Here is a 26663-nt window from a genome sequence, read left to right on the forward strand (position 1 = left end):
CCTGCGGAACTCTGAAATTGTTGAAAAATCTGTTATTGACAAAATCTTGTTTTTCCCTTTTGGTACCTAAAATACTGTAGAAATATTTTGACTGGGTGACATTTATCATCATGATTACTCATCCTGATTATTTTATTATCCCTGTTTTAAAAAATATTCTTGTAATCACACTTCATAACTTGATGTGAAATCATTTCATCTTCATAAATAATATCAGAGGCCATTTGGTTAGATAAATACCAGTGCTGTCACAGCCCCATTCCCCCAGTTCCCTCCTGCCCCAGTAATTTTCCACTCTCCCTCCCTCTGCTCCACTCTCCCTCCCTCTGCTCCACCCTCCCTCCCTCTGCTCCACTCTCCCTCTGCTCCACTCTCCCTGACTCTGCTCCACTCTCCCTCCTTCTGCTCCACTCTCCCTGACTCTGCTCCACTCTCCCCGCCTCTGCTCCACCCTCCCTCCCTCTGCTCCACTCCACCTGCCTCTGCTCCACTCTCCCTGACTCTGCTCCACTCTCCCTCCCTCTGCTCCACTCTCCCTGACTCTGCTCCACTCTCCCTCCCTCTGCTCCACTCTCCCTCCCTCTGCTCCACCCTCCCTCCCTCTGCTCCACCCTCCCTCCCTCTGCTCCACTCTACCTGACTCTGCTCCACTCTCCCTCCCTCTGCTCCACTCTCCCTCCCTCTGCTCCACCCTCCCTCCCTCTGCTCCACTCTCCCTCCCTCTGCTCCACTCTCCCTGACTCTGCTCCACTCTCCCTCCCTCTGCTCCACCCTCCCTCCCTCCGCTCCACTCTCCCTCCCTCCGCTCCACTCCACCTGCCTCTGCTCCACTCTACCTGACTCTGCTCCACTCTCCCTCCCTCTGCTCCACTCTCCCTCCCTCTGCTCCACCCTCCCTCCCTCTGCTCCACTCCACCTGCCTCTGCTCCACTCTCCCTCCCTCTGCTCCACTCTCCCTGCCTCTGCTCCACTCCACCTCCCTCTGCTCCACTCCACCTGCCTCTGCTCCACTCTACCTGACTCTGCTACACTCTCCCTCCCTCTGCTCCACTCCACCTGCCTCTGCTCCACTCTACCTGACTCTGCTCCACTCCACCTCCCTCTGCTCCACTCCACCTGCCTCTGCTCCACTCTACCTGACTCTGCTCCACTCTCCCTCCCTCTGCTCCACTCTCCCTCCCTCTGCTCCACTCTCCCTGACTCTGCTCCACTCTCCCTGCCTCTGCTCCACTCCACCCTCCCTCTGCTCCACTCCACCTGCCTCTGCTCCACTCCACCTGACTCTTCTCCACTCTCCCTCCCTCTGCTGCACTCTCCCTCCCTCTGCTCCACTCCACCTGCCTCTGCTCCACCCTCCCTCCCTCTGCTCCACCCTCCCTCCCTCTGCTCCACTCTCCCTCCCTCTGCTCCACTCCACCTGCCAGCCACTCCCACCCCGTCAGCTCAAGTCCACTCACCTGCAAGCACAGCTGCAGCTCATTCCCAATCAGCCCGGTTTATAAGCCTCCCCTGCACTCTCAGTCCGTGCCAGATTGTTCTTCTGCTTCGATGCAAGACTTTCCAGCGTTATTTCTGTTACCTGTTACCGACCCTGCCTGTCTTTGTTGTGCCTGCCTCGCCTGTTCCCTCGAAAACCTACCTGCTTTCTGCCCCTGTCCACAACTTCTGCCTCAGCGTTTCTGGTTCCTGCCTGCTCGCCTGGTGCCGGCTTCTCCGCGTGGCCCCGACTTCGCTGCTGCTCACCCCAGTCTGCTCAGCTACATCGTCAGCCTCATCTCCTGTAAACCCCATTCTGTCACTCCCGCCCGCTCTAAACGGGACTGTACGGTTCTGAGGATTCACATCCTCCCACCTCGGTTCCGCACTCCGACTCTGCTCGACCTAATCCCCGAGCCTGAAACCCACTTTTGTTGGCCCTGGGCCTGAAGAAAGGACTGTTTCGTGTGCTTCCTTGTCTACCTGAGTTCCTGTTTGCCCGTGTGCTAATAAAGGTCATTACCACGGTCCAGTTTTCCAGAGTGCTGCTTTTGGGTCCGAATCGCTGCTGTCACATGTGCTGTCATCAAGCAATATTCTCTTCCAAGTTACCTGAACAAGACCAACTGTTTTATAATTTTATTTGAATACACCATTAATCACACAATATGTGAAATTTGCTGTTAGATAATGATTTTTCGAGTTCTAAGCTCTGATAGAATCAATTCTGAATGAATGTCTTCTTTTTAATCACGCTTAATTTTTGCTCTCACCCATCTAGAACACAAGCATCGTACTAGAGCAGCAAAGGTCATGAAAATGAGCAGCGTGATTCCAGCTAAGAAGAGCATCACGTCTACAGAGTGATAGGAATACCAGGGCAGCCTGTAGGACTCAGTCCTCAGGTGAGCTGCACCTCTGTGTCTCATGACAAACTCTATCCAGAAGAGGGCGCTGTCCATCGGCTTCATCGGCGCGTCTCTGTGCAGTCTGGAGAGTCTCTGCATGTTCATCCTGTAGGAGGGATCATTTAAAACTTCCTGAATACCTTGAAAGAAGATCTCTTCAGTCATAGTAAAAAAATCCAGGACCTTCCCTGCACCCCTCACTTCAAGTCTATGCACATTATCAGGTTGATCAAAAATCAGAGGAAGTCCAATGATGGGAACTCCGTGATAGAGAGCTTCCTGAACTCCGTTTGTTCCTCCATGAGCCACAAACAGCTTTGTTTTGGGATGTCCTAAGAGATCATTCTGAGGCATCCAGTCCACCAGTAAAGTGTTGTTGCCCAGAGTTGCTGGTTTGGCACCCTTGTATCTCCAGATGACCTTCTGAGGCATTTTAGCAAAAGCTGCAGCGATCTGATCAGCCAGATCCTGAGGAAGCTCAGCAATTAAAGTCCCCAGAGACATGACGATGACTCCGTGTTCTCCTGAACTCTGCACAAACTCATCCAGGTGTTCAGGTAAAGGCTTGGCAGGTTTACACTGGAACCCTCCAATATAGACGACATTAGGCATGGTGGGACGGGGATACTCATACACAAAGTCCACTCTCATCAGCCAGAGATCAGCAGCTTGAAACAGGGAGATGTAGTCGGTGCCGGGACCGAAATACTTTTTAATTAAACCTTCAAAGCTTGGTGTGACAAACCAGCGGATTTGATATTGCAAGAACCCAAACATAAGCACATTCTGGAGTCTCTCAAAAAAGCTCATCTGATCTGACAGCTGTGTTCCTGTGAGTGGAATGTAAGAAATAGGAGAAGGTGCGATATCAAAATGACTTTCACCATGACTCGTCCCCCTGGCACTGAAAACCAGAGGCAACTTTAAATAGTTGGCAAGTATAGCACCAACGGGTGCAACAGGGTCTGTGAAGACAAGGTCATAGTTGGTGTTTTTTATTGACTGCATTAGATCTTTGTTCTCCAAGAGCATTTCAACAAACTCAGATGTTTTTTCATACATCTCCCGGGTCATTTCTGCCTGTTCAATTTCCAGTTTGTAACGTGTCCAGAAAGACTTCCCTTCCCTCTGGATCTCCAATAGCCTGGCGATGAAGGTCGTTATGAAGCTTTCGTCAAATTCTGAAGGGCTATCAAGCGTGATTGAAATGTAGAACGGAGACTTTTCTTCGATGTACCAGCTGTCCGATGGCCGCACGACTGAGACCTGATGGCCCCTGGAATGAAGGGCCTCGATAATGTATTTCATGTTCACCCAGTGGCTCCCGTCAATCGGAAAAACAAGAACTTTCCCACCGTGGACCACGGTCGGGCAGAGGAAGCATAGAGCCATCCACAACCAGAGGCCCTGCATTTTTACCCTGCCTCTAGAAGAGATCTAACAAAGACAAAAGTGATTGAGATGATTATTGACTGTCCATAAGCTGTGTGTGATAAAGTAATGCCTCCTCTAATCACACTTGCATTACTAAAACAATAAAAAGCCATAAAATTTAAAGCTTTTCGTCATACCCTGAAAACACAATTATTTCTTTTTTAAATCTTTGGAAATATGACTTTAAAATAGCAGTTTTTACCTTTGTGTTGCCTCTTAGTCTGTTCTTTGGCTGGAGAACAAAGAAGATTTTTCACTGTCAACCTTCCGAGCAGAAAAGACCTTTGGCACTGAGATATGGTGTCACTGAGCAGCGATAAGAATGCACAAATTCATGTGGAACACACGAGGTGAATTGTCAGGACCCTTAAATACCTTCACATGTTGACTTAACACTGGAAATTGCAATAATCATTTGTTGTTTTAACATTTGAATTCAGAGTTTGTTTTAAGTCCTGATTTGTAATAAATATTGGAATCAGGATGGAGGCCAGATCGTGTAATTCCGTGGCTGTCTTTCCGCCTTGCTGAAACCCACCTTCTCCCTGACTTGTCCCTCATGTTTTTAATCTGTGCTCTTATTCTCTCCATCTGATTTAACCAGCAGTTTCACACTGCTATGGTTTGACCCTGCTAGTGAGACACGTGCTAATAACATTCCCAGTGTTCCCAGGGTCTCAGTTTCTGGAATATGGACCTGGATGTTTCCTTCCTTTTCTTGCTGTTAAAAATTCTGTCTGTTCTGCATCTGGGACTCGAGTCCACATCCAGCAACTGACAGGAATCTCATTATCATTCAAATGTTGTCGATGCAGGTCAAAGTTTCCAAATTCAAAAAAGAAACCAAGCATGTTTCCTCTTCAGCTGTTTTATGATGGTATATTAAACTTTAACCCTATCTGTTGGGAAGGAAAACAAGACTTGCTTTTCCGAATGCCACCTACTGTTTCCCTTTTTAACAGTTCATGTTTTTAAATGAGTTTATGCAATAAAAACAAATGAATGTACCCCCGCGCTACAGGAACGGAACTGATGGACTTCAGTCCTGAAGTTGCACAACAGAGCACAGAAGGTAAACATGTCCATAAAGTGAAGGTAAACATGTCCATGATGTCGGCCTCCATGCGGCATTGGCAAATATGAAAAAAGGAAAGACCGACAGTATCTTGGGTATCTTAGTATCTTAGTCAGATTTCTCTTTTCTTTTCACACACAGCCTGAAGCAAGACCAGACAAGCACAACAAAACCCAGCAAAACCAGAAAAACAACTGCTATTAAAAATAAGAGGACGTCTACAGAGTGATAGGAATACCAGGGCAGCCTGTAGGACTCAGTCCTCAGGTGAGCTGCACCTTTGTGTCTCATGACAAACTCTATCCAGAAGAGGGCGCTGTCCATCGGCTTAATCGGCGCGTCTCTGTGCAGTCTGGAGAGCCTCTGCATGTTAAGTGCGTACAGAGGCTCATTCAGCACTTCCTCTATGGCCTTCTGAAAAATTTTACTGTCTAATTCAGAAATATCTAAAAACTTGGCGACGCCTTTTGCCCTCAGTCTGGAGAGATTGTCGGCCTGATCAAACACCAAGGGTATTCCTACAATTGGGACGGCGTGATAAATTGCTTCATATATTCCGTTTGTTCCTCCGTGACTAACAAAGAGTTTTATAGCCGGATGTCCTAAGAGATCATTCTGAGGCATCCAGTCCACCAGTAAAGTGTTGTTGCCCAGAGTTGCTGGTTTGGCACCCTTGTATCTCCAGATGACCTTCTGAGGCATTTTAGCAAAAGCTGCAGCGATCTGATCAGCCAGATCCTGAGGAAGCTCAGCAATTAAAGTCCCCAGAGACATGATGATGACTCCGTGTTCTCCTGAACTCTGCACAAACTCTTCCAGGTGTTCAGGTAAAGGCTTGGCAGGTTTACACTGGAACCCTCCCATATAGACAACATTAGGCATGGTGGGACGGGGAAACTCAAATGCAAAGTCCACTCTCATCAGCCACAGGTCAGCAGCTTGAAACAGGGAGAAGTAGTCCGTGTCTTGGTCAAAGTAACGGCTGACCACCGCAGAATAATGTGGCCCCACAACCTGCTTGTAGAGATGCATCCTCATGATGTAAAAAAGCAAGTTCTTGACCCTCTCAATGAAATTCATCTTGTCAGATAATTCTGAAGGTGGAAGTGGGACGTAAGAGAGGGGAGAGGGTGCGACAGCAAAGTGGGCCTCGCCGTGGACGGTCCACCGAGCGTTGAACACCAACGGCAACCCGAGGCGGTGAGCCAGAAGGACCCCTCCTCCGTTGGCAGGATCTGTCAGAACTATGTCAAACTTGGAATCTTGGAAGGATTCCATCAAGTCTTCATTCTCAAACATGTGCACAATCGCTTCACATATTTTCCTGTGCAATTCATAGAAGTTGTTTTTTAACTCGCTGTCTAATCCAAAACGGGACCAAGCGTTGCCTTGGTGACGTTTGATCTTGACAACTTCAGTAACAAAGTGATGGAAAAATGTGTCGTTTGCCCCGACGGCGACATCGAGTGTGATGCTCTTGTAATGTGGGGACGTTTGGCTGATGTACCAGCTGTCTGCAGCCCGGACCACCGTCACATTGTGTCCTCTGGAGTGCAGCTCCTCAATCAGGACCCTCATGTTCACCCAGTGGCTTCCTCCGTGTGGAAAAACCAAAACATTACCACCGAGAACCTCTGGAATCATGGTGGTGGGAAGGCAGATGACGGTTGCAAAGAGCAAAAACATGATGAAATCTTCCATCCAGAAATTTAAAAAAAGCAAAATCGAGAGCGGATTCCAGAAAAGACTGCCAAAAAGTGGAGCAATAAAGAGAAGCGGTTGAAACAGGGTTGCAGGGATTTAACTTCCTGCAGGCTTCTCTGCTTTTGTTTGACTGCTCTCATGTGTTCACAGCACATGGAGCCCCTCCCAGTGAATAACACACTCGTCTTTGCCAAGAGCTCTCCCTGCCTTTTCCTGCTGAGCCTCAGTGAGTACCGGTAGTTACGGTTACGGTTGCATAACCCACCCGACATGACTCTACTGCAAATATTGATGCGAAGCCTTCTTCATAGGGAAGCTGATGGCAGTAAACCAGCTACACAGCGGTATCTGCTACATGATTCACCATTACCATGATCCATTAAATTACACTGTTAAAAAGCAATAAAAGTCTGTATTATCTTATGTTAATTTCCATTAAACTTCCCTACTCTGTTTTCTCCTGTTACCCTTTACACTTTATATGGCACTTCCCTTTTCTCAGATACTCCATTATAAGCTGAGCTCTTGTTGATTTCCAATCAGAAGAGAATAAGTAGAAGTGGGAGAATCGGGAGCATATTTGAGGTGAGAAAAACTAGTCATATATTCTGTTATGGAACCTAAAAAACAATGGCTTGCCAGGCTGAAAAATGAAATTAGCAACAGTCCTCTTGTGTCAAATGTGGCTTTTGGGTTTATCCTCACGGGACTAGAGAAGCTGGTGGAGCTGGAGTTTGAGTGTCCTTGCAGTCCTACATGGAACAAACTGTTGTCATCAGCATTCTTCATCGTTCCCGCCATCATGGCCTCCATCTTGATGTTTATCATTCAAGGATTCAGACGTAAAGAGTTAATCTTAAAGTTGATCACTCGAGGATGCAAATGTGATGAGTTCATTTTGACGTTGAACGATAAAAGATGCAGCTGTGATGAGATGACCTTGAAGTTGATCGATCAAAGATGCAGCTGTGACAAGTCCCAATTTACGTTGAACACTCAAGAAGGCAAATGTGATGAGTTCATTTTGAAGTCGATCACTGAAAGATGCAGCTGTGAAAAGTCCACCTTGAAGTTGATCACTCAAGGATGCCGCTGTGAAAAGTCCACCTTGACGTTGATCACTCAAGAATGCAAATGTGGCAAGTCCAAATTTACTCAAGGATGGGATGAGTGCATCAAGAAGACTTTCACCAGTTCCGTGCCTGCTATCGTGTGGCTGATCTTGTTGTTCCTCGACGGCCAGTACTTCACCTGTGCTAAGACATACTGGGAGGGTAGATTTGTACTCGTTGACAAGGCAGCTTCACAGAAGTGGTGTGAGCCAATTAGTGACGGAGATGTCACCAGACAAGAGCTGATGCTCCGCTCACAAGAGTGGATTGCTACGTCTCAGGTGAGTTAAACCTTTTTTTTACATGATCAAAGAGAAACAAAATATTTCATTGTTTAAAAATACACAGTGTGTGTCTGTACTCTCCCCACACCCCAGGTTATTGGCATGAGCTTCCTCTTCGTCATCTGTGTGGGTCTCACAGTGTACCTAATCAGAGAATGTTGCCAACAAAGGAAGAGGCTCAGGAGCTCAGGCTCAGGCTCTCAGGTCCCAGGAACTCCTCCTAAGACCACTTACACCGCCCACCACACCCAATGTGCTGAAACGCAGACTTAAATATCTTGAAGAGACTTTTCAGCGAGTATGTGATCGGCATCATGGGCTCTTTTCTCATTATTTGGTTTCACTTTTCTTTCTGAATCAGTTTGTTTTGTTGAGCAGAATCCTGTTGACATCAGCAACATCCCACTAAAAACAAGAGATCACAAGAAAGCTTCATCCCATCGATCAAAAAGGACACATTTAATTGTTTAATTTGTTTTTTATTTAACTTTCCATGATTTTCCTCTTCCTTAGTTTTAGCTTAACTGACACAGGTGGTAATGACCAGGCAGCTAATATCAATCTGATGTATAATGTTGATTCACTTATATTTGTTTGAGTGGTTGTTAACCACTAAATGTGTAATTTCACTTTAAATATCTTTGTTTTTCCACGTGACCGCGTTATCAGACTGATATCCAGCCAGTCCCACCCTGCTGATCAACAGTAATTCAGATCAAACCAGATTAATGATTGATCATCAAGATCAACAGGTTGTAGATATATATTCTGTGACAAATTGTGGGGCTTGTTGTTTTTTAATAAAAGTATTGATTGGAATAAAGCCCTCGGAAAGTGTCTCAATGACTCAATGATGACTGAGATGATCGTCATGACTCATCCTGATTATTTTATTATTCCTGTTTTAAATAATATTCTTGGAATCAAACTAAATGCACTTTTCATAACTTGATATGAAATCACCAGCAGCCATTTGGTTAGAAACAATATTCTTTTCCAAGTTACCTGAACAAGACCAACAGTTTTATAATATTTTTATTTCAATACAACATTATTCACACAATATGTGAAATTTGCTGGTAGATAATGAATTTTCAAGTTCGAGTTCTAAGTTCTGATAGAATCAATTCTGAATTAATGTCTTTTTTTTAATTCTTGCTTAATTTTTGCTCTCACACATCTAGAACACAAGCATCGTACTAGAGCAGCAAAGGTCATGAAAATGAGCAGCGTGATTCCAGCTAAGAAGAGCATCACGTCTACAGAGTGATAGGAATACCAGGGCAGCCTGTAGGACTCAGTCCTCAGGTGAGCTGCACCTTTGTGTCTCATGACAAACTCTATCCAGAAGAGGGCGCTGTCCATCGGCTTCATCGGCGCGTCTCTGTGCAGTCTGGAGAGCTTCTGCATGTTCATCCTGTAGGAGGGATCGTTTAAAACTTCCTGAATACCTTGAAAGAAGATCTCTTCAGTCATAGAAAAAAAAATCAAGGGCCTTCCCTGCACCCCTCACTTCAAGTCTATTTATATTATCATTTTGATCATAAATCAGAGGAAGTCCAATGATGGGGACTCCGTGATACAGAGCTTCCTGAACTCCGCTCGTTCCTCCATGAGCCACAAACAGCTTTGTTTTGGGATGTCCTAAGAGATCATTCTGAGGCATCCAGTCCACCAGTAAAGTGTTGTTGCCCAGAGTTGCTGGTTTGGCACCCTTGTATCTCCAGATGATCTTCTGAGGCAATTTAGCAAAAGCTGCAGCGATCTGATCAGCCAGATCCTGAGGAAGCTCAGCAATGAAAGTCCCCAGAGACATGATGATGACTCCGTGTTCTCCTGAACTCTGCACAAACTCTTCCAGGTGTTCAGGTAAAGGCTTGGCGGGTTTACACTGGAACCCTCCAATATAGACGACATTAGGCATGGTGGGACGGGGAAACTCAAACACAAAGTCCACTCTCATCAGCCAGAGATCAGCAGCTTGAAACAGGGAGATGTAGTCGGTGCCTGGACCGAAATATTTTTTAATTAAGCCTTCAAAGGTTGGTGCGACATTCCAGTGCATTTGATATTGCAAGAACCCAAACATAAGCACATTCTGGAGTCTCTCAAAAAAGCTCATCTGATCTGACAGCTGTGTTCCTGTGAGTGGAATGTAAGAAATAGGAGAAGGTGCGATATCAAAATGACCTTCACCATGACTCGTCCACCTGGCACTGAAAACCAGAGGCAACTTTAAATAGTTGGCAAGTATAGCACCAACTGGTGCAACAGGGTCTGTGAAGACAAGGTCATAGTTGGTGTTTTTTATTGACTGCATTAGATCTTTGTTCTCCAAGAGCATTTTAGCAAACTCAGATGTTTTTTCAAACATCTCCCGGGTCTTTTCTGCGTGTTCAATTTCCAGTTTGTAACGTGTCCAGAAAGACTTCCCTTCCCTCTGGATCTCCAACAGCCCGGCTATGAAGGTCGTTTTGAAGCTTTCGTCAAATCCTGAAGGGCTATCAAGCGTGATTGAATTGTAGAACGGAGACTTTTCTTCGATGTACCAGCTGTCTGATGACCGCACGACTGAGACCTGATGGCCCCTGGAATGAAGGGCCTCGATAATGTATTTCATGTTCACCCAGTGGCTCCCGTCAATCGGAAAAACGAGAACTTTCCCACCGTGGACCACGGTCGGGCAGAGGAAGCATAGAGCCATCCACAACCAGAGGCCCTGCATTTTTGCCCTGCCTCTAAAAGAGATCTAACAAAGACAAACGTGATTGAGATGATTATTGACTGTCCATAAGCTGTGTGTGATAAAGTAATGCCTCCTCTAATCACACTTGCATTACCAAAACAATAAAAAGACATAAAATTTAACGATTCAAGTAATCTTTTTGTCATACCCTGAAAACACAGTTATTTCATTTTTAAATCCTGGGAAATATGACTTTAAAATAGCATTTTTTACCTTTGTGTAGCCTCTTATTCTATTCTTTGGCTGGAGAACAAAACAGATGCTTCACTGTTGATATTCCGAGCAGAAAAGGACTTTGGCACTGAAATACAGCGTCACTGAGCAGCGATAAGAATGCATTGGGGAGTTTGTGGATCACGAAGTGAAACATCAGGACCCTTAACCCTTGTGTAATATTGTTGTTACTCTGCCAGCGTTTGGGGGGGTCTGATGGACCCGTTGCATTTTGTGGCTTTTAATGCCTCACAATCAAACACTTTTATGTTAAAATAGTGAACAGATGTTTACCTTATCCCAATTACAAGCAGTATAAACAATATATATGGTTAATATTTGCCCTTTACCTTTGTTAGGTCTTGATGTGTTTGAAAGATGACTGAAGAGATCTTCTTTCAAGGTATTCAGGAAGTTTTAAACGATCCCTCCTACAGGATGAACATGCAGAGGCTCTCCAGACTGCACAGAGACGCGCCGATGAAGCCGATGGACAGCGTCCTCTTCTGGATAGAGTTTGTCATGAGACACAAAGGTGCAGCTCACCTGAGGTCCTACAGGCTGCCCTGGTATTCCTATCACTCTGTAGACGTGATGCTCTTCTTAGCTGGAATCACGCTGCTCATTCTCATGACCTTTGCTGCTCTAGCACGACGCTTGTGTTCTAGATGTGTGAGAGCAAAAATTAAGCGTGATTTAAAAAAGACATTTATTCAGAATTGATTTTATTTATTTATTGAGAACTTGAAAAATTATTATCTAAAAGCAAATTTCACATATTGTGTTGTGATTAATGGTGTATTGAAACAAAAATATTATAAAACTGTTGGTCTTGTTCAGGTAACCTGGAAGAGAATATTGCTTGATGACCGCACATTTATTTATCTAACCAAATGGCTCCTGATAATTTTTATGAATTACAAGATTACAAGAATATTATTTAAAATAGGAATAATAAAATAATCAGGATGAATAATGGTGATGATAAATGTCACCCAGACAAATCATTTCTACGGTATTTTAGGTACCAAAAGGGAAAAACAAGATTTTGTCAAGAACAGATTTTTCAACAATTTCAGAGTTCCGCAGGATGTGCTAGAATAATCAGAATCTAAAATGTATGTGTGTAAACAAGAGCGAATTAGAGAGAACAAAAGAGAGCTGTAAATCAGTGGATAAAGACAACTTCCTCATTCATAGAGTCATTGAGACACTTTCTGAGGGCTTTATTCCAATCAATACTTTTATTAAAGAACAAAAAGCCCCACAATTTGTTACAGAATATATATCTACAACCTGTTGATCTTGATGATGAATCATTAATCTGGCTTGATCTGAATTACTGTTTATCAGCAGGGTAGTATCTGAAGCCTGAATGTGTTTACTTGACTGTATAAATAGTAGCTATCGATGTAAGCACTTCAGAGTTCTTCGGTTCTTCGGTCCAACCTAACTATCCCTTGACCCAGTCTTTTATAGAAACACATATGTAAATTATTGATGCTAATTCAGTCCAATCCAGTCCTAAACAAACAATTCTAAACAACAATCATGGGACAAGTCAAGGAGAAGGTGGTTTTCAGCAAGATGTGAAGGTATTTGAATACCTTCACATGACTTAACACTGCAAACTGCAATAATCATTTGTTGTTTTAACGGTCGTATTCAGAGTTTGCTTTCAATCCTGATTTGGAATTTAATATTAAAATCAGGATGGAGGCCAGATTGTGTGATTCCGCGGCTGTCTTTCCGCCTTGCTGAAAAACACCTTCTCCTTGACTTGTCCCTGTCCCTCATGTTTCTAATCTGTGCTCTTATTCTCTCCATCTGATTTAACCAGCAGTTTCACACAGCTATGGTTTGACCCTGCTAGTGAGACATGTGCTAATAACATTCCCAGTGTTCCCAGGTCTCAGTTTCTGGAATACAGATGTTGTGAATTTCTTCTGGTGGTGGTCGAGAGGTGCTGATGAGAAAGGAATCTTCATAGACACCGACTTGGTTATCATAGATGTTTATTGGAGAGAACAGTCAGGTATCTATCGGACACTGCAGTTCGCCTGAGGGAGGTTTCGTGGTCCTGTAGGTGAAGAACTCTGAAGTTCTTACATCGATAGCTCCTTCTTATACAGTCAAGTAAACACATTCTTCTCCGATGACCTCATGATACACAATATAGCAAACCCAATGGCATAGAGTTCAGTTAGTACCAAAAATGGGAATAGTAGAATGGCTTCATGATACACCTCCTCATATGGTGAACAACCAGGAGTCTACGGGCAACAGCATCTCCTCTTAGCAGCTTCTCTTAGCAATAACAAGACTTCAGATATACATGTTAAATACATAAAACACATCAAACAGTAGTTTTTGAATTTGTAGTTCATAGTCCCCTGATGACGGATCTTCAGTTGTTCCACATCTTTATCCAGGGTCCTCCAGCATCTTTCACAGTTCATTTTGAAGTTCTGTGTCCATTCTGTCATCGAATCCTCAGAAGTGTATTCAGACAGGTGCACCAACAAAGTTCACCACAAGTTGAGATTAGACTTCGAAGACTTTTCTCCTGACCAGGTGAAGTCACGCTCCGATCAGACATGTACTCTGCCACGCTGTCCCAGAGACTCTCCTCCTCCACCCCAGCGTTGTCTCTTTTATTAAAATAGGCATGATTACACAGCGGGAGGTGTATCTTAGTTACATAGACTGCAGCAGATACATTTCTCACACAGGCGGGGGAAAGTTTATGCTTGCCGAGTCACATTGTTCATGTTTTGACTATATTGGAGCGGTTCCCAGCCTACGCACAGGTGCACAGGCCTGAGAACCCTAACCGAAGCAGATATCACACATTATTGTTTATTCCTCCTTCTTACTAACACGCTCACATACAGATCCGTTCCCACACTCCTCTTTCCCACATTTTAATCCTTCTCGTATTACCTACGAAACTACTCTACTTTTATCAAAATAGCAATTACATAAAATGCAATTTGCGATATTTCACAACAATTCAAACATAGTTGTCACCCCACTGTAGATCCCCAACTACAGTCCTGGAAACAGATAAGAGAGATGCCACTATCTTTGTAAACAAAACATTGGTTTCATTAAAAAGGTATACAATACAAACATATCAAAGCATGAGTAACATAAATAAATAAATGATGTAACCATTTCCCCCTTGTCACCAGTACTACAACGAAAGAAATGGAAACATAGACACCATTAATGCAAAAGATAACATAAGAATATATCTCAACCGATTATACTGGATCTTATCAGAAATGTCCTCCTCATAATCTGAAAATAATTTTTCATAATCAATTGAAATAAAGTTCTCCACACATAGACAAGTAAACCTGCAAGAAGAAACTTCTATATTTCTAGGCCAGGCATGGGCAAACTAAGGCCCGGGGGCCACACGCGGCCCGTTAAACGTTTTAATCCGGCCCGCCAAACTTGAAAAATTAAATGAATAAACCTTGTTAATGTTAAATTTTCACTGCAATTCTTGTGTTATCCCACTAGAAAAAAGACAGTCAGGAGGAGAGTGATGGTGATATCCTGAAGGATAACAGAACTTTCACTGCTTTAAAATAGAAATGGTTATTAATTTTTTTTAAAAAGGCACATTTTATTCATTTGATTTTAAGTGTTTTAAGACTCATTCCAAAGTCAGATATTCTGTTGTAATGCTTCTCTTCATTTTCATTTGAAATTAAAGCACATGTTTTCTCCATATCCCAAGATGTGTATTTTTTCTCCAATGAGGTGAGGTTACCAAAGCACTCCATCCATCCATCTGCTCCTGGTCCGGCCCCTTTGTCAAATGTTAGAACCCATTGTGGCCCACGAATCAAAATGTTTGCCCACCCCTGTTCTAGGCTTTTCTTTATTATGTGTGTGTGTGTGTGTGTATGTGTGTGTGTGTGTGTGTGTGTGTGTGTGTGTGTGTGTGTGTGTGTGTGTGTGTGTGTGTGTGTGTGAACCATGCGGTCCTGCTGGATCACACCCAGTTTTCTTTATCTCCACACAGACTTATCTGATGTTTTTTCACGACCAGGACAACCCTGAGGTCCTCTTTAAGCTTCAGATAAACTCTCAAACGTTCTATCTGAGGTACAAAAGTGATTTTCTTCTTTCTTTTTTAGAGTTTTAATTAATTACAAAAGTCTTTCTGCCTCCTCCCTTTTTCCATTTCTTTTTAACAACAAACTATGAGAAGGTCCCCCATAAGATCACTCTTACAAGGACAGAGAGAGACAGAGAGAGTGACGGGAAGGTGGGGGGTTAAACAAACACACTAACAGAGCTCAAAATCAAATCACAAACGCACACACACTACCTGCATATGCAGATTTAGCCTATTATGACATGTCCGGTACCGCTGTCAGAAATCACAGTTTTTCGCCACGTCAGAGAGGACACCTATAATAACCTATAACCCCAGATTTCCAGCCACACGAGAGGACACACAGGACTTTGGGACAACTGTCCTGAAGAGAATTGTGTTTGCTTTTTTCTATACGTTTCTGTTTTCTGTTATAGTTAGTTTAGAAGTAAGGGATAGTATAATCTTTAGCAAGAGTAAAGATAAGCAGTCAGTTGATCCTTCCTTGACATGATTGTTGTTTAGATAGTTATAATCAGCAGGAGACAGTCAGACGGGAAGTGTTAAACCCCCAGCGTAAAACTTGACATCATAGTTTACTGGTGTTGATATGTGTTTCTATAAAAGACTGGGTCAAAGGATAGTTAGGTTGTCAGACTTCATGCCCTGGCATTTGACTTTGTTATTGTAGGGTTATGAACTGGCCCAGAGCTCTGTAATATTTGTATCTTGAATTGTTTCTATTTCCTCAATACATTTTGAAATTGGTATTTTTCTTCTTGAAGTCTTCATTCAAAGAACAGATTAGCAGTGACACATGTGAGGTATTGCGATCCAACACCACGGCTATTAAAACTATAACATCATTTCCTGGCCATAACACCAACACATTCCTCGTGCCAGCACGCTCAGTTGCCAATCCTGTACATAACACAGTGTACAGACCGAAAAAGATAAATTCAGAATCAGCTGTCCTTTTTAGCTGAAATGAGCAGTGCAATAAATCTCATGGCCTGTCTCTCCTCCAGAGCCACTACTTCAGTCTTTCACAAAACAAAAAAAAGGTCAAATTGAAAAATTTAGAAGAAGTATTCTAAAACATCGACACAAAAATGTACACCCAAACGAATTATCTTTACAGTGTGTCTAAATTACTCCCCCAAAAGCTTAATTGAACTAACCAGAACCCCAATATGTGAAAAAATCTTCACTTTACTTGCCGGCTTGGAGCGGGAGTTGGTCCGAGGAAGCAGATGGAGAAGAAGACAGCCACAACCGATCCTGTTCGTGACGCCAGCTTTGTGGTGAATTTCTTCTGGTGGTGGTCAAGAGGTGCTGATGAGAAAGGAATCTTCGTAGACACCGACTTGGTTATCATATGTTTATTGGAGAGAACAGTCAGGTACCTATCGGACACTGCAGTTCATCCGGGGGAGGTTTCGTGGTCCTGTTGGTGAAGAACTCTGAAGTGCTTACATCGATAGCTCCTATTTATACAGTCAAGTAAACACATTCAGGCTTCAGATACTACCCTGCTGAGAAACAGTAATTCAGATCAAGCCAGATTAATGATTCATCATCAAGATCAACAGGTTGTAGATATATATTCTGTAACAAATTGTGGGGCTTGTTGTTTTTTGTTCTTTAATAAAAGTATTGATTGGAATAAAGCCCTCAGAAAATGTCTCAATGACTCAATGATGACTGAGGAAGTTTGTCTTTATCCACTGATTTACAGCTCTCTTTTGTTCTCTCTAATTCGCTCTTGTTTACACACATACATTTTAGATTCTGATTATTCTAGCACATCCTGTGGAACTCTGAAATTGTTGAAAAATCTGTTCTTGACAAAATCTTGTTTTTCCCTTTTGGTACCTAAAATACCGTAGAAATGATTTGACTGGGCGACATTTATCATCACCATTATTCATCCTGATTATATTATTATTCCTATTTTAAATGATATTCTTGTAATCTTGTAATTCATAAATAATATCAGGAGCCATTTGGTTAGATAAATAAATGTGCGGTCCTCATTCTCTTTTAGTTTTAAACGATCCCTCCTACAGGATGAACATGCAGAGGCTCTCCAGACTGCACAGAGACGCGCCGATGAAGCCGATGGACAGCGCCCTCTTCTGGATAGAGTTTGTCATGAGACACAAAGGTGCAGCTCACCTGAGGACTGAGTCCTACAGGCTGCCCTGGTATTCCTATCACTCTGTAGACGTGATGCTCTTCTTAGCTGGAATCACGCTGCTCATTTTCATGACCTTTGCTGCTCTAGTACGATGCTTGTGTTCTAGATGTGTGAGAGCAAAAATTAAGCAAGAATTAAAAAAAAGACATTGATTCAGAATTTATTTTATCAGAACTTAGAACTCGAACTTGCAAATTAATTATCTACCAGCAAATTTCACATATTGTGTGAATAATGTTGTATTGAAATAAAAATATTATAAAACTGTTGGTCTTGTTCAGGTAACTTGGAAAAGAATATTGTTTCTAAGCAAATGGCTCCTGGTGATTTCACATCAAGTTATGAAAAGTGCATTTAGTTTGATTCCAAGAATATTATTTAAAACAAGAATAATAAAATAATCAGGATGAGTCATGACGATCATCTCAGTCATCATTGAGTCATTGAGACACTTTCTGAGGGCTTTATTCCAATCAATACTTTTATTAAAAAACAACAAGCCCCACAATTTGTTCCAGAATATATATCTACAACCTGTTGTTCTTGATGATCAATCATTAATCTGGTTTGATCTGAGTTACTGTTGATCAGCAGGGTGGGACTGGCTGGATATCAGTCTGATAACGCGGTCACGTGGAAAAACAAAGATATTTAAAGTGAAATTACACATTTAGTCGTTAACAACCACTCAAACAAATATAAGTGAATCAACATTATACATCAGATTGATATTAGCTGCCTGGTCATTACCACCTGTGTCAGTTAAGCTAAAACTAAGGAAGAGGAAAATCATGGAAAGTTAAATAAAAAACAAATTAAACAATTAAATGTGTCCTTTTTGATTGATGGGATGAAGCTTTCTGGTGATCTCTTGTTTTTAGTGGGATGTTGCTGATGTCAACAGGATTCTGCTCAACAAAACAAACTGATTCAGAAAGAAAAGTGAAACCAAATAATGAGAAAAGCGCCCACAATAGCAATCACATACTCGCTGAAAAGTCTCAGAGAGATATTTACAAAGTGTGCCTTTCAGCACATTGGGTGTGGTGGGCGGTGTAAGTGGTCTTAGGAGGAGTTCCTGGGACCTGAGAGCCTGAGCCTGCGCTCCTGAGCCTGAGCTTCTTCCTTTGTTGGCAACATTCTCTGATTAGGTACACTGTGAGACCCACACAGATGAGGAGGAGGAGGCTCATGCCAATAACCTGGGGTGTGGGGAGAGTACAGACACACACTGTGTATTTTTAAACAATGAAATATTTTGTTTCTCTTTGATCATGTAAAAAAAAGGTTTAACTCACCTGAGACATAGCATTCCACTCTTGTGAGCGGAGCATCAGCTCTTGTCTGGTGACATCTCCTTCACTAATTGGCTCACACCACTTCTGTGAAGCTGCCTTGTCAAGTCTACCCTCCCAGTATGTCATAGCACAGGTGAAGTACTGGCCGTCGAAGAACAACAAGATCAGCCACACGATAGCAGGCACGAAACTGGTGAAAGTCTTCTTGATGCACTCATCCCATCCTTGAGTAAATTTGGACTTGCCACATTTGCATCCTTGAATGTTGAAGGTAAATTTGGACTCATCACATCTGCATCCTTGAGTGATCAACTTCAAGGTGGACTTTTCACAGCTGCATCTTTCAGTGATCGACTTAAAGATTAACACGTCACATTTGCCTTCTTGAGTGTTCAACGTAAATTGGGACTTGTCACATCTGCATCCTTGATCGATCAACTTCAAGGTCATCTCATCACAGCTGCATCTTTTATCGTTCAACTTCAAAATGAACTCATCACATTTGCATCCTCGAGTGATCAACTTTAAGATTAACTCTTTACGTCTGAATCCTTGAATGATAAACATCAAGATGGAGGCCATGATGGTGGGAACGATGAAGAATAAAGATGACAACAGTTTGTTCCATGTAGGACTGCAAGGACACTCAAACTCCAGCTCCACCAGCTTCTCTAGTCCCGTGAGGATAAACCCAAAAACCGCATTTGACATAAGAGGACTCTTGCTAAATGCATCTTTCAGTTTGGAAAACCATTGTTTTTTAGCTTCCATACTAGAAACTATGACTTGATTTTCTCACCTTTGTTGTGGGAAGTTTATAGCAGGAGATCTGTTGAGAATCAAGACCCTAAGCGCGTGTGTCTTTCTTGTTTTCTTATTGAGGTTTCAAGGCACAGTCTAACAGGCAACTTGCTTCCTGTCAGCCTGTGCACCGAGCAGCACTCACGCTGATTTTACGCTGCAAAAGCGGATGTGTGCATCTACAGGTCTTTTCTGAGAAGATACATTTGCAGGTCTCTCTTTTTTGAGAAGAGAGTCTAGTCATGTAGGCAGGATGTAGTTTAATAAAAGCGCCTTGCAAATTATTAAGCATCTCTCTTGAACATAAGGGGTGAATCATTTCTGCCCAGTCAGTCTTTATGACAATACAAGGAAAATGATGTCTCCAACTTATATATCATCAGAATCTCCCACTTCTAGTTATTCTCCAGTGTCACCAGTGTGTTATTTACTGGGAGAGGCTCCATGAGCTGTGTACATGTGAGAACAGTCAAACAAAAGTGGAGAGACTACAGAAAGTTTAATCCCTGAAACCCTGTTTCAACAGCTTCTCATTATTGCTTCATTTCTGCAAAGTCTTTCCTGGAATAAGTTCTAGTTTTTGCTTTATTTGAATTTCTGCATGGAAAATTTCATAAAGTTTTTGCTCTTTGCAACCGTAATCTACCTTCCCACTGCCATAATTTCAACAATACTCGGTGGTAACGTTTTGGTTTTCCACACGTAGGAATCCACTGGGTGAACATGAGGGTCCTGGTTGAGGAGCTGCACAAGGTGATGGTGATCCAGGCTGCGGACAGCTGGTACATCAGCCAAACATCTCTACATTACTAGACCATCACACTCAACGTTGCTGTCAGGGAAAACGACACATTTCAGCATAACAAGTTGTCAAGATTGAAATACAGCTTCTATGAATTGCACAGGAAAACATGTGAAGTGATTATACACTTTTGAGAGTAAAGAGTTGATGGAATCCTTCCAAGCTTCCAAATTTGACCTAGTTGTGACAGATCCTGCTGACGGAGGAGGGGTCCTGCTGGCTCCCCACCTCGGGTTGCCTGCACAGAGACGCGCCGATGAAGCGGATGGACAGCGCCCCCTTCTGGATAGAGTTTGTCATGAGACACAAAGGTGCAGCTCACCTGAGGACTGAGTCCTCCAGGCTGCCCTGGTATTTTTCAAGCTGCTGACCTGTGGCTGATGAGAGTGGACTTTGTGTTTGAGTATCCCCGTCCCACCATGCCTAATGTCGTCTATATGGGAGGGTTCCAGTTTAAACCTGCCAAGCCTTTACCTGAACACCTGGAAGAGTTTGTGCAGAGTTCAGGAAAACACAGAGTCATCATCATGTCTCTGGGGACTTTAATTGCTGAGCTTCCTCAGGATCTGGCTGATCAGATCGCTGCACTTTTTGCTAAAATGCCTCAGAAGATCATCTGGAGATACAAGGGTGCCAAACCAGCAAGCCGATGGACAGCGCCCTCTTCTGGATAGAGTTTGTCATGAGACACAAAGGCTCACCTGAGGACTGAGTCCTCCAGGCTGCCCTGGTATTCCTATCACTCTGTAGACGTGATGCTCTTCTTAGCTGGAATCACGCTGCTCATTTTCATGACCTTTGCTGCTCTAGTACGACGCTTGTGTTCTAGATGTGTGAGAGCAAAATGTAAGCGTGATTAAAAAAATACATTTATTCAGAATTGATTCTATCAGAACTTGAAAGATTATTATCTAAAAGCAAATTTCACATATTGTGTTGTGATTAATGGTGTATTGAAATAAAAATATTATAAAACTGTTGGTCTTGTTCAGGTAACCTGGAAGAGAATATTGCTTGATGACCGCACATTTATTTATCTAACCAAATGGCTCCTGATATTATTTATGAATTACAAGATTACAAGTCCTACAGGCTGCCCTGGTATTTTTCAAGCTGCTGACCTGTGGCTGATGAGAGTGGACTTTGTGTTTGAGTATCCCCGTCCCACCATGCCTAATGTCGTCTATATGGGAGGGTTCCAGTGTAAACCCGCAGAGCCTTTACCTGAACACCTGGAAGAGTTTGTGCAGAGTTCAGGAGAACATGGAGTCATCATCATGTCTCTGGGGACTTTAATTGCTGAGCTTCCTCAGGATCTGGCTGATAAGATCGCTGCAGCTTTTGCTAAAATGCCTCAGAAGATCATCTGGAGATACAAGGGTGCCAAACCAGCAACTCTGGGCAACAACACTTTACTGGTGGACTGGATGCCTCAGAATGATCTCTTAGGACATCCCAAAACAAAGCTGTTTGTGGCTCATGGAGGAACGAACGGGGTTCAGGAAGCTCTCTATCACGGAGTCCCCATCATTGGACTTCCTCTGATTTTTGATCAACCTGATAATGTGCATAGACTTGAAGTGAGGGGTGCAGGGAAGGTCCTGGATTTTTTTGCTATGACTGAAGAGATCTTATTTCAAGGTATTCAGGAATAATTCAGGAACGATCCCTCCTACAGGATGAACATGCAGAGACTCTCCAGACTGCACAGAGACGCGCCGATGAAGCCGATGGACAGCGCCCTCTTCTGGATAGAGTTTGTCATGAGACACAAAGGTGCAGCTCACCTGAGGACTGAGTCCTACAGGCTGCCCTGGTATTCCTATCACTCTGTAGACGTGATGCTCTTCTTAGCTGGAATCACGATTCTCATTCTCATGACCTTTGCTGCTCTAGTACGATGTTTGTGTTCTAGATGTGTGAGAGCAAAAAGTAAGCGTGATTAAAAAAGACATTTATTCAGAATTGATTCTATCTGAAATTAAAAAATTATTATCTAAAAGCAAATTTCACATATTGTGTTGTGATTAATGGTGTATTGAAATAAAATTATTATAAAACTGTTGGTCTTGTTCAGGTAACCTGGAAGAGAATATTGCTTGATTTATTTATCTAACCAAATGGCTCCTGATATTATTAATGAATTACAAGATTACAAGAATATTTTTTAAAACAGGGATAATAAAATAATCAGGATGAGTAATCATAATGATAAATGTCACCCAGTCAAAATATTTCTACAGTATTTTAGGTACCAAATGGGAAAAACAAGATTTTGTCAAGAACAGATTTTTCAACAATTTCAGAGTTCCACAGGATGTGCTAGAATAATCAGAATCTAAAATGTATGTGTGTAAACAAGAGCGAATTAGAGAGAACAAAAGAGAGCTGTAAATCAGTGCATAAAGACAACTTCCTCAGTCATCATTGAGTCATTGAGACACTTTCTGAGGGCTTTATTCCAATCAATACTTTTGAACAAAGAACAAAAAACAACAAGCCCCACAATTTGTTACAGAATATATATCTACAACCTGTTGATCTTGATGATGAATCATTAATCTGGCTTGATCTGAATTACTGTTTATCAGCAGGGTAGTATCTGAAGCCTTAATGTGTTTACTTGACTGTATAAATAGGAGCTATCGATGTAAGCACTTCAGAGTTCTTCACCAACAGGACCACAAAACCTCCCCCGGATGAACTGCAGTGTCCGATAGGTACCTGACTGTTCTCTCCAATAGACATATGATAACCAAGTCGGTGTCTACGAAGATTCCTTTCTCATCAGCACCTCTCGACCACCACCAGAAGAAATTCACCACAAAGCTGGCGTCACGAACAGGATCGGTTGTGGCTGTCTTCTTCTCCATCTGCTTCCTCGGACCAACTCCCGCTCTAAGCCGGCAAGTAAAGTGACGATTTTTTCACATATTGGGGTTCTGGTTAGTTCAATTAAGCTTTTGGGGGAGTAATTTGGACACACTGTAAAGATAATTCGTTTGGGTGTACATTTTTGTGTCGATGTTTTAGAATACTTCTTCTAAATTTTTCAATTTGACCTTTTTTTTGTTTTGTGAAAGACTGAAGTAGTGGCTCTGGAGGAGAGACAGGCCATGAGATTTATTGCACTGCTCATTTCAGCTAAAAAGGACAGCTGATTCTGAATTTATCTTTTTCGGTCTGTACACTAGTGTTATGTACAGGATTGGCAACTGAGCATGCTGGCACGAGGAATGTGTTGGTGTTATGGCCAGGAAATGATGTTATAGTTTTAATAGCCGCGGTGTTGGATCGCAATACCTCACATGTGTCACTGCTAATCCGCGTGTTCTTTGAATGAAGACTTCAAGAAGAAAAATGCCAATTTCAAAATGTATTTAGCAAATAGAACCAATTCAAGATACATATATTACAGAGCTCCGGGCCAGTTCATAACCCTACAATAACAAAGTCAAATGCCAGGGCATGAAGTCTGACAACCTAACTATCCCTTGACCCAGTCTTTTATAGAAACACATATGTAAATTATTTATGCTAATTCAGTCCAATCCAGTCCTAAACAAACAATTCTAAACAACAATCATGGGACAAGTCAAGGAGAAGGTGGTTTTCAGCAAGATGTGAAGGTATTTAAATACCTTCACATGTTGACTTAACACTGCAAACTGCAATAATCATTTGTTGTTTTAACGGTCGTATTCAGAGTTTGCTTTCAATCCTGATTTGGAATTTAATATTAAAATCAGGATGGAGGCCAGATTGTGTGATTCCGCGGCTGTCTTTCCGCCTTGCTGAAAAACACCTTCTCCTTGACTTGTCCCTGTCCCTCATGTTTCTAATCTGTGCTCTTATTCTCTCCATCTGATTTAACCAGCAGTTTCACACAGCTATGGTTTGACCCTGCTAGTGAGACATGTGCTAATAACATTCCCAGTGTTCCCAGGTCTCAGTTTCTGGAATACAGATGTTGTGAATTTCTTCTGGTGGTGGTCGAGAGGTGCTGATGAGAAAGGAATCTTCATAGACACTGACTTGGTTATCATAGATGTTTATTGGAGAGAACAGTCAGGTATCTATCGGACACTGCAGTTCGCCTGAGGGAGGTTTCGTGGTCCTGTAGGTGAAGAACTCTGAAGTTCTTACATCGATAGCTCCTTCTTATACAGTCAAGTAAACACATTCTTCTCCGATGACCTCATGATACACAATATAGCAAACCCAATGGCATAGAGTTCAGTTAGTACCAAAAATGGGAATAGTAGAATGGCTTCATGATACACATCCTTATATGGAGAACAACCAGGAGTCTACGGGCTCCAGCATCTCCTCTTAGCAGCTTCTCTTAGCAATAACAAGACTTCAGATATACATGTTAAATACATAAAACACATCAAACAGTAGTTTTTGAATTTGTAGTTCATAGTCCCCTGATGACGGATCTTCAGTTGTTCCACATCTTTATCCAGGGTCCTCCAGCATCTTTCACAGTTCATTTTGAAGTTCTGTGTCCATTCTGTCATCGAATCCTCAGAAGTGTATTCAGACAGGTGCACCAACAAAGTTCACCACAAGTTGAGACTAGACTTTGAAGACTTTTCTCCTGACCAGGTGAAGTCGTGCTCCGATCAGACATGTACTCTGCCACGCTGTCCCAGAGACTCTCCTCCTCCACCCCAGCGTTGTCTCTTTTATTAAAATAGGCATGATTACACAGCGGGAGGTGTATCTTAGTTACATAGACTGCAGCAGATACATTTCTCACACAGGCGGGGGAAAGTTTATGCTTGCCGAGTCACATTGTTCATGTTTTGACTATATTGGAGCGGTTCCTAGCCTACGCACAGGTGCACAGGCCTGAGAACCCTAACCTAAGCAGATATCACACATTATTGTTTATTCCTCCTTCTTACTAACACGCTCACATACAGATCCGTTCCCACACTCCACTTTCCCACATTTTAATCCTTCTCGTATTACCTACGAAACTACTCTACTTTTATCAAAATAGCAATTACATAAAATGCAATTTGCGATATTTCACAACAATTCATTAAAAAGGTATACAATACAAACATATCAAAGCATGAGTAACATAAATAAGTAAATGATGTAACCATTTCCCCCTTGTCACCAGTACTACAACGAAAGAAATGGAAACATAGACACCATTAATGCAAAAGATAACATAAGAATATATCTCAACCGATTATACTGGATCTTATCAGAAATGTCCTCCTCATAATCTGAAAATAATTTTTCATAATCAATTGAAATAAAGTTCTCCACACATAGACAAGTAAACCTGCAAGAAGAAACTTCTATATTTCTAGGCTTTTCTTTATTATGTGTGTGTGTGTGTGTGTGTGTGTGTGTGTGTGTGTGTGTGTGTGAACCGTGCGGTCCTACTGGATCACACCCAGTTTTCTTTATCTCCACACAGACTTATCTGATGTTTTTTCACGACCAGGACAACCCTGAGGTCCTCTTTAAGCTTCAGATAAACTCTCAAACGTTCTATCTGAGGTACAAAAGTGATTTTCTTCTTTCTTTTTTAGAGTTTCAATTAATTACAGTCTTTCTGTAATTAATTACAGTCTTTCTAAAGTCTTTCTGCCCCCTCCCTTTTTCCATTTCTTTTTAACAACAAACTATGAGAAGGTCCCCCATAAGATCACTCTTACAAGGACAGAGAGAGACAGAGAGAGTGACGGGAAGGTGGGGGGTTAAACAAACACACTAACAGAGCTCAAAATCAAATCACAAACGCACACACACTACCTGCATATGCAGATTTAGCCTATTATGACATGTCCGGTACCGCTGTCAGAAATCACAGTTTTTCGCCACGTCAGAGAGGACACCTATAATAACCTATAACCCCAGATTTCCAGCCACACGAGAGGACACACAGGACTTTTGGACAACTGTCCTGAAGAGAATTGTGTTTGCTTTTTTCTATACATTTCTGTTTTCTGTTATAGTTAGTTTAGAAGTAAGGGATAGTATAATCTTTAGCAAGAGTAAAGATAAGCAGTCAGTTGACCCTTCCTTGACATGATTGTTGTTTAGATAGTTGTAATCAGCAGGAGACAGTCAGACGGGAAGTGTTAAACCCCCAGCGTAAAACTTGACAGCATAGTTTACTGGTGTTGATATGTTCCTCTGCAAGAAGCTGAACTTTCACCTCGCCATTTGGGAAACAACGGAAAACAAGGACTGTGTCAGCATTCAATGTAACGGGAAGAAGATGAGGTCATCCAAGAAGAAGGACTGGATTGGACTGAATTAGCATCAATAATTTACATATGTGTTTCTATAAAAGACTGGGTCAAGGGATAGTTAGGTTGTCAGACTTCATGCCCTGGCATTTGACTTTGTTATTGTAGGGTTATGAACTGGCCCGGAGCTCTGTAATATTTGGATCTTGAATTGTTTCTATTTCCTCAATACATTTTGAAATTGGTATTTTTCTTCTTGAAGTCTTCATTCAAAG

The 26663-nt window shown here is 42.4% G+C and overlaps 2 protein-coding genes and 4 pseudogenes across 3 annotated transcripts in view; 1 reads left to right on the forward strand and 5 right to left on the reverse strand.

Moving 5' to 3' along the window:
• LOC105418373 (UDP-glucuronosyltransferase 2A1-like) overlaps positions 1–11430 on the reverse strand; it is a 72443-nt gene extending 61013 nt beyond the window's left edge. Inside the window, exon 1 of the mRNA XM_029846688.1 lies at positions 11303–11430. The gene's annotated coding sequence lies outside the window, so the exon portion shown is untranslated. The remainder of the gene's footprint in view (positions 1–11302) is intronic.
• LOC101071487 (UDP-glucuronosyltransferase 2A1 pseudogene) lies at positions 2101–4180 on the reverse strand (annotated as a pseudogene).
• LOC115252166 (UDP-glucuronosyltransferase 2A2 pseudogene) lies at positions 4812–6712 on the reverse strand (annotated as a pseudogene).
• LOC115252177 (UDP-glucuronosyltransferase 2A1 pseudogene) lies at positions 9026–16500 on the reverse strand (annotated as a pseudogene).
• A 1629-nt stretch (positions 16501–18129) lies between these two features.
• On the reverse strand, positions 18130–19508 carry LOC105419759 (uncharacterized). 2 transcript variants are annotated; one of them, XM_029846699.1, is made up of 3 exons: positions 19364–19493; positions 18565–19235; positions 18130–18468 (listed from the first exon to the last, which is right to left on the reverse strand). In XM_029846699.1, exons 2-3 carry the CDS (start codon positions 19144–19146, stop codon positions 18280–18282), a joined length of 771 nt encoding a protein of 256 aa, XP_029702559.1. In that variant the 5' UTR covers positions 19147–19235; positions 19364–19493; the 3' UTR covers positions 18130–18279. The 2 variants fall into 2 exon arrangements, with proteins under 2 accessions (XP_029702559.1, XP_011619745.2); XM_011621443.2 differs by having other exon boundaries at positions 18565–19508.
• Positions 19509–21279: 1771 nt separating this feature from the next.
• Positions 21280–22821, forward strand: LOC115251985 (UDP-glucuronosyltransferase 2A1 pseudogene; annotated as a pseudogene).
• Positions 22822–26663: the final 3842 nt, after the last annotated feature.

The sequence above is a fragment of the Takifugu rubripes genome, chromosome 13 (genome assembly GCF_901000725.2).
Source record: "Takifugu rubripes chromosome 13, fTakRub1.2, whole genome shotgun sequence".
In the NCBI taxonomy this organism is placed as follows: domain Eukaryota; kingdom Metazoa; phylum Chordata; class Actinopteri; order Tetraodontiformes; family Tetraodontidae; genus Takifugu; species Takifugu rubripes.

Bases quoted from the DNA above. Each gene is read 5' to 3' on its own strand.
- LOC105419759 (XM_011621443.2), bottom strand. From the start codon at position 19,335: ATGGAAGCTAAAAAACAATGGTTTTCCAAACTGAAAGATGCATTTAGC. The intron at 18,469-18,564 runs GTGAGTTAAACC...CCCACACCCCAG, and splicing joins AGTGGAATGCTATGTCTCAG to GTTATTGGCATGAGCCTCCT.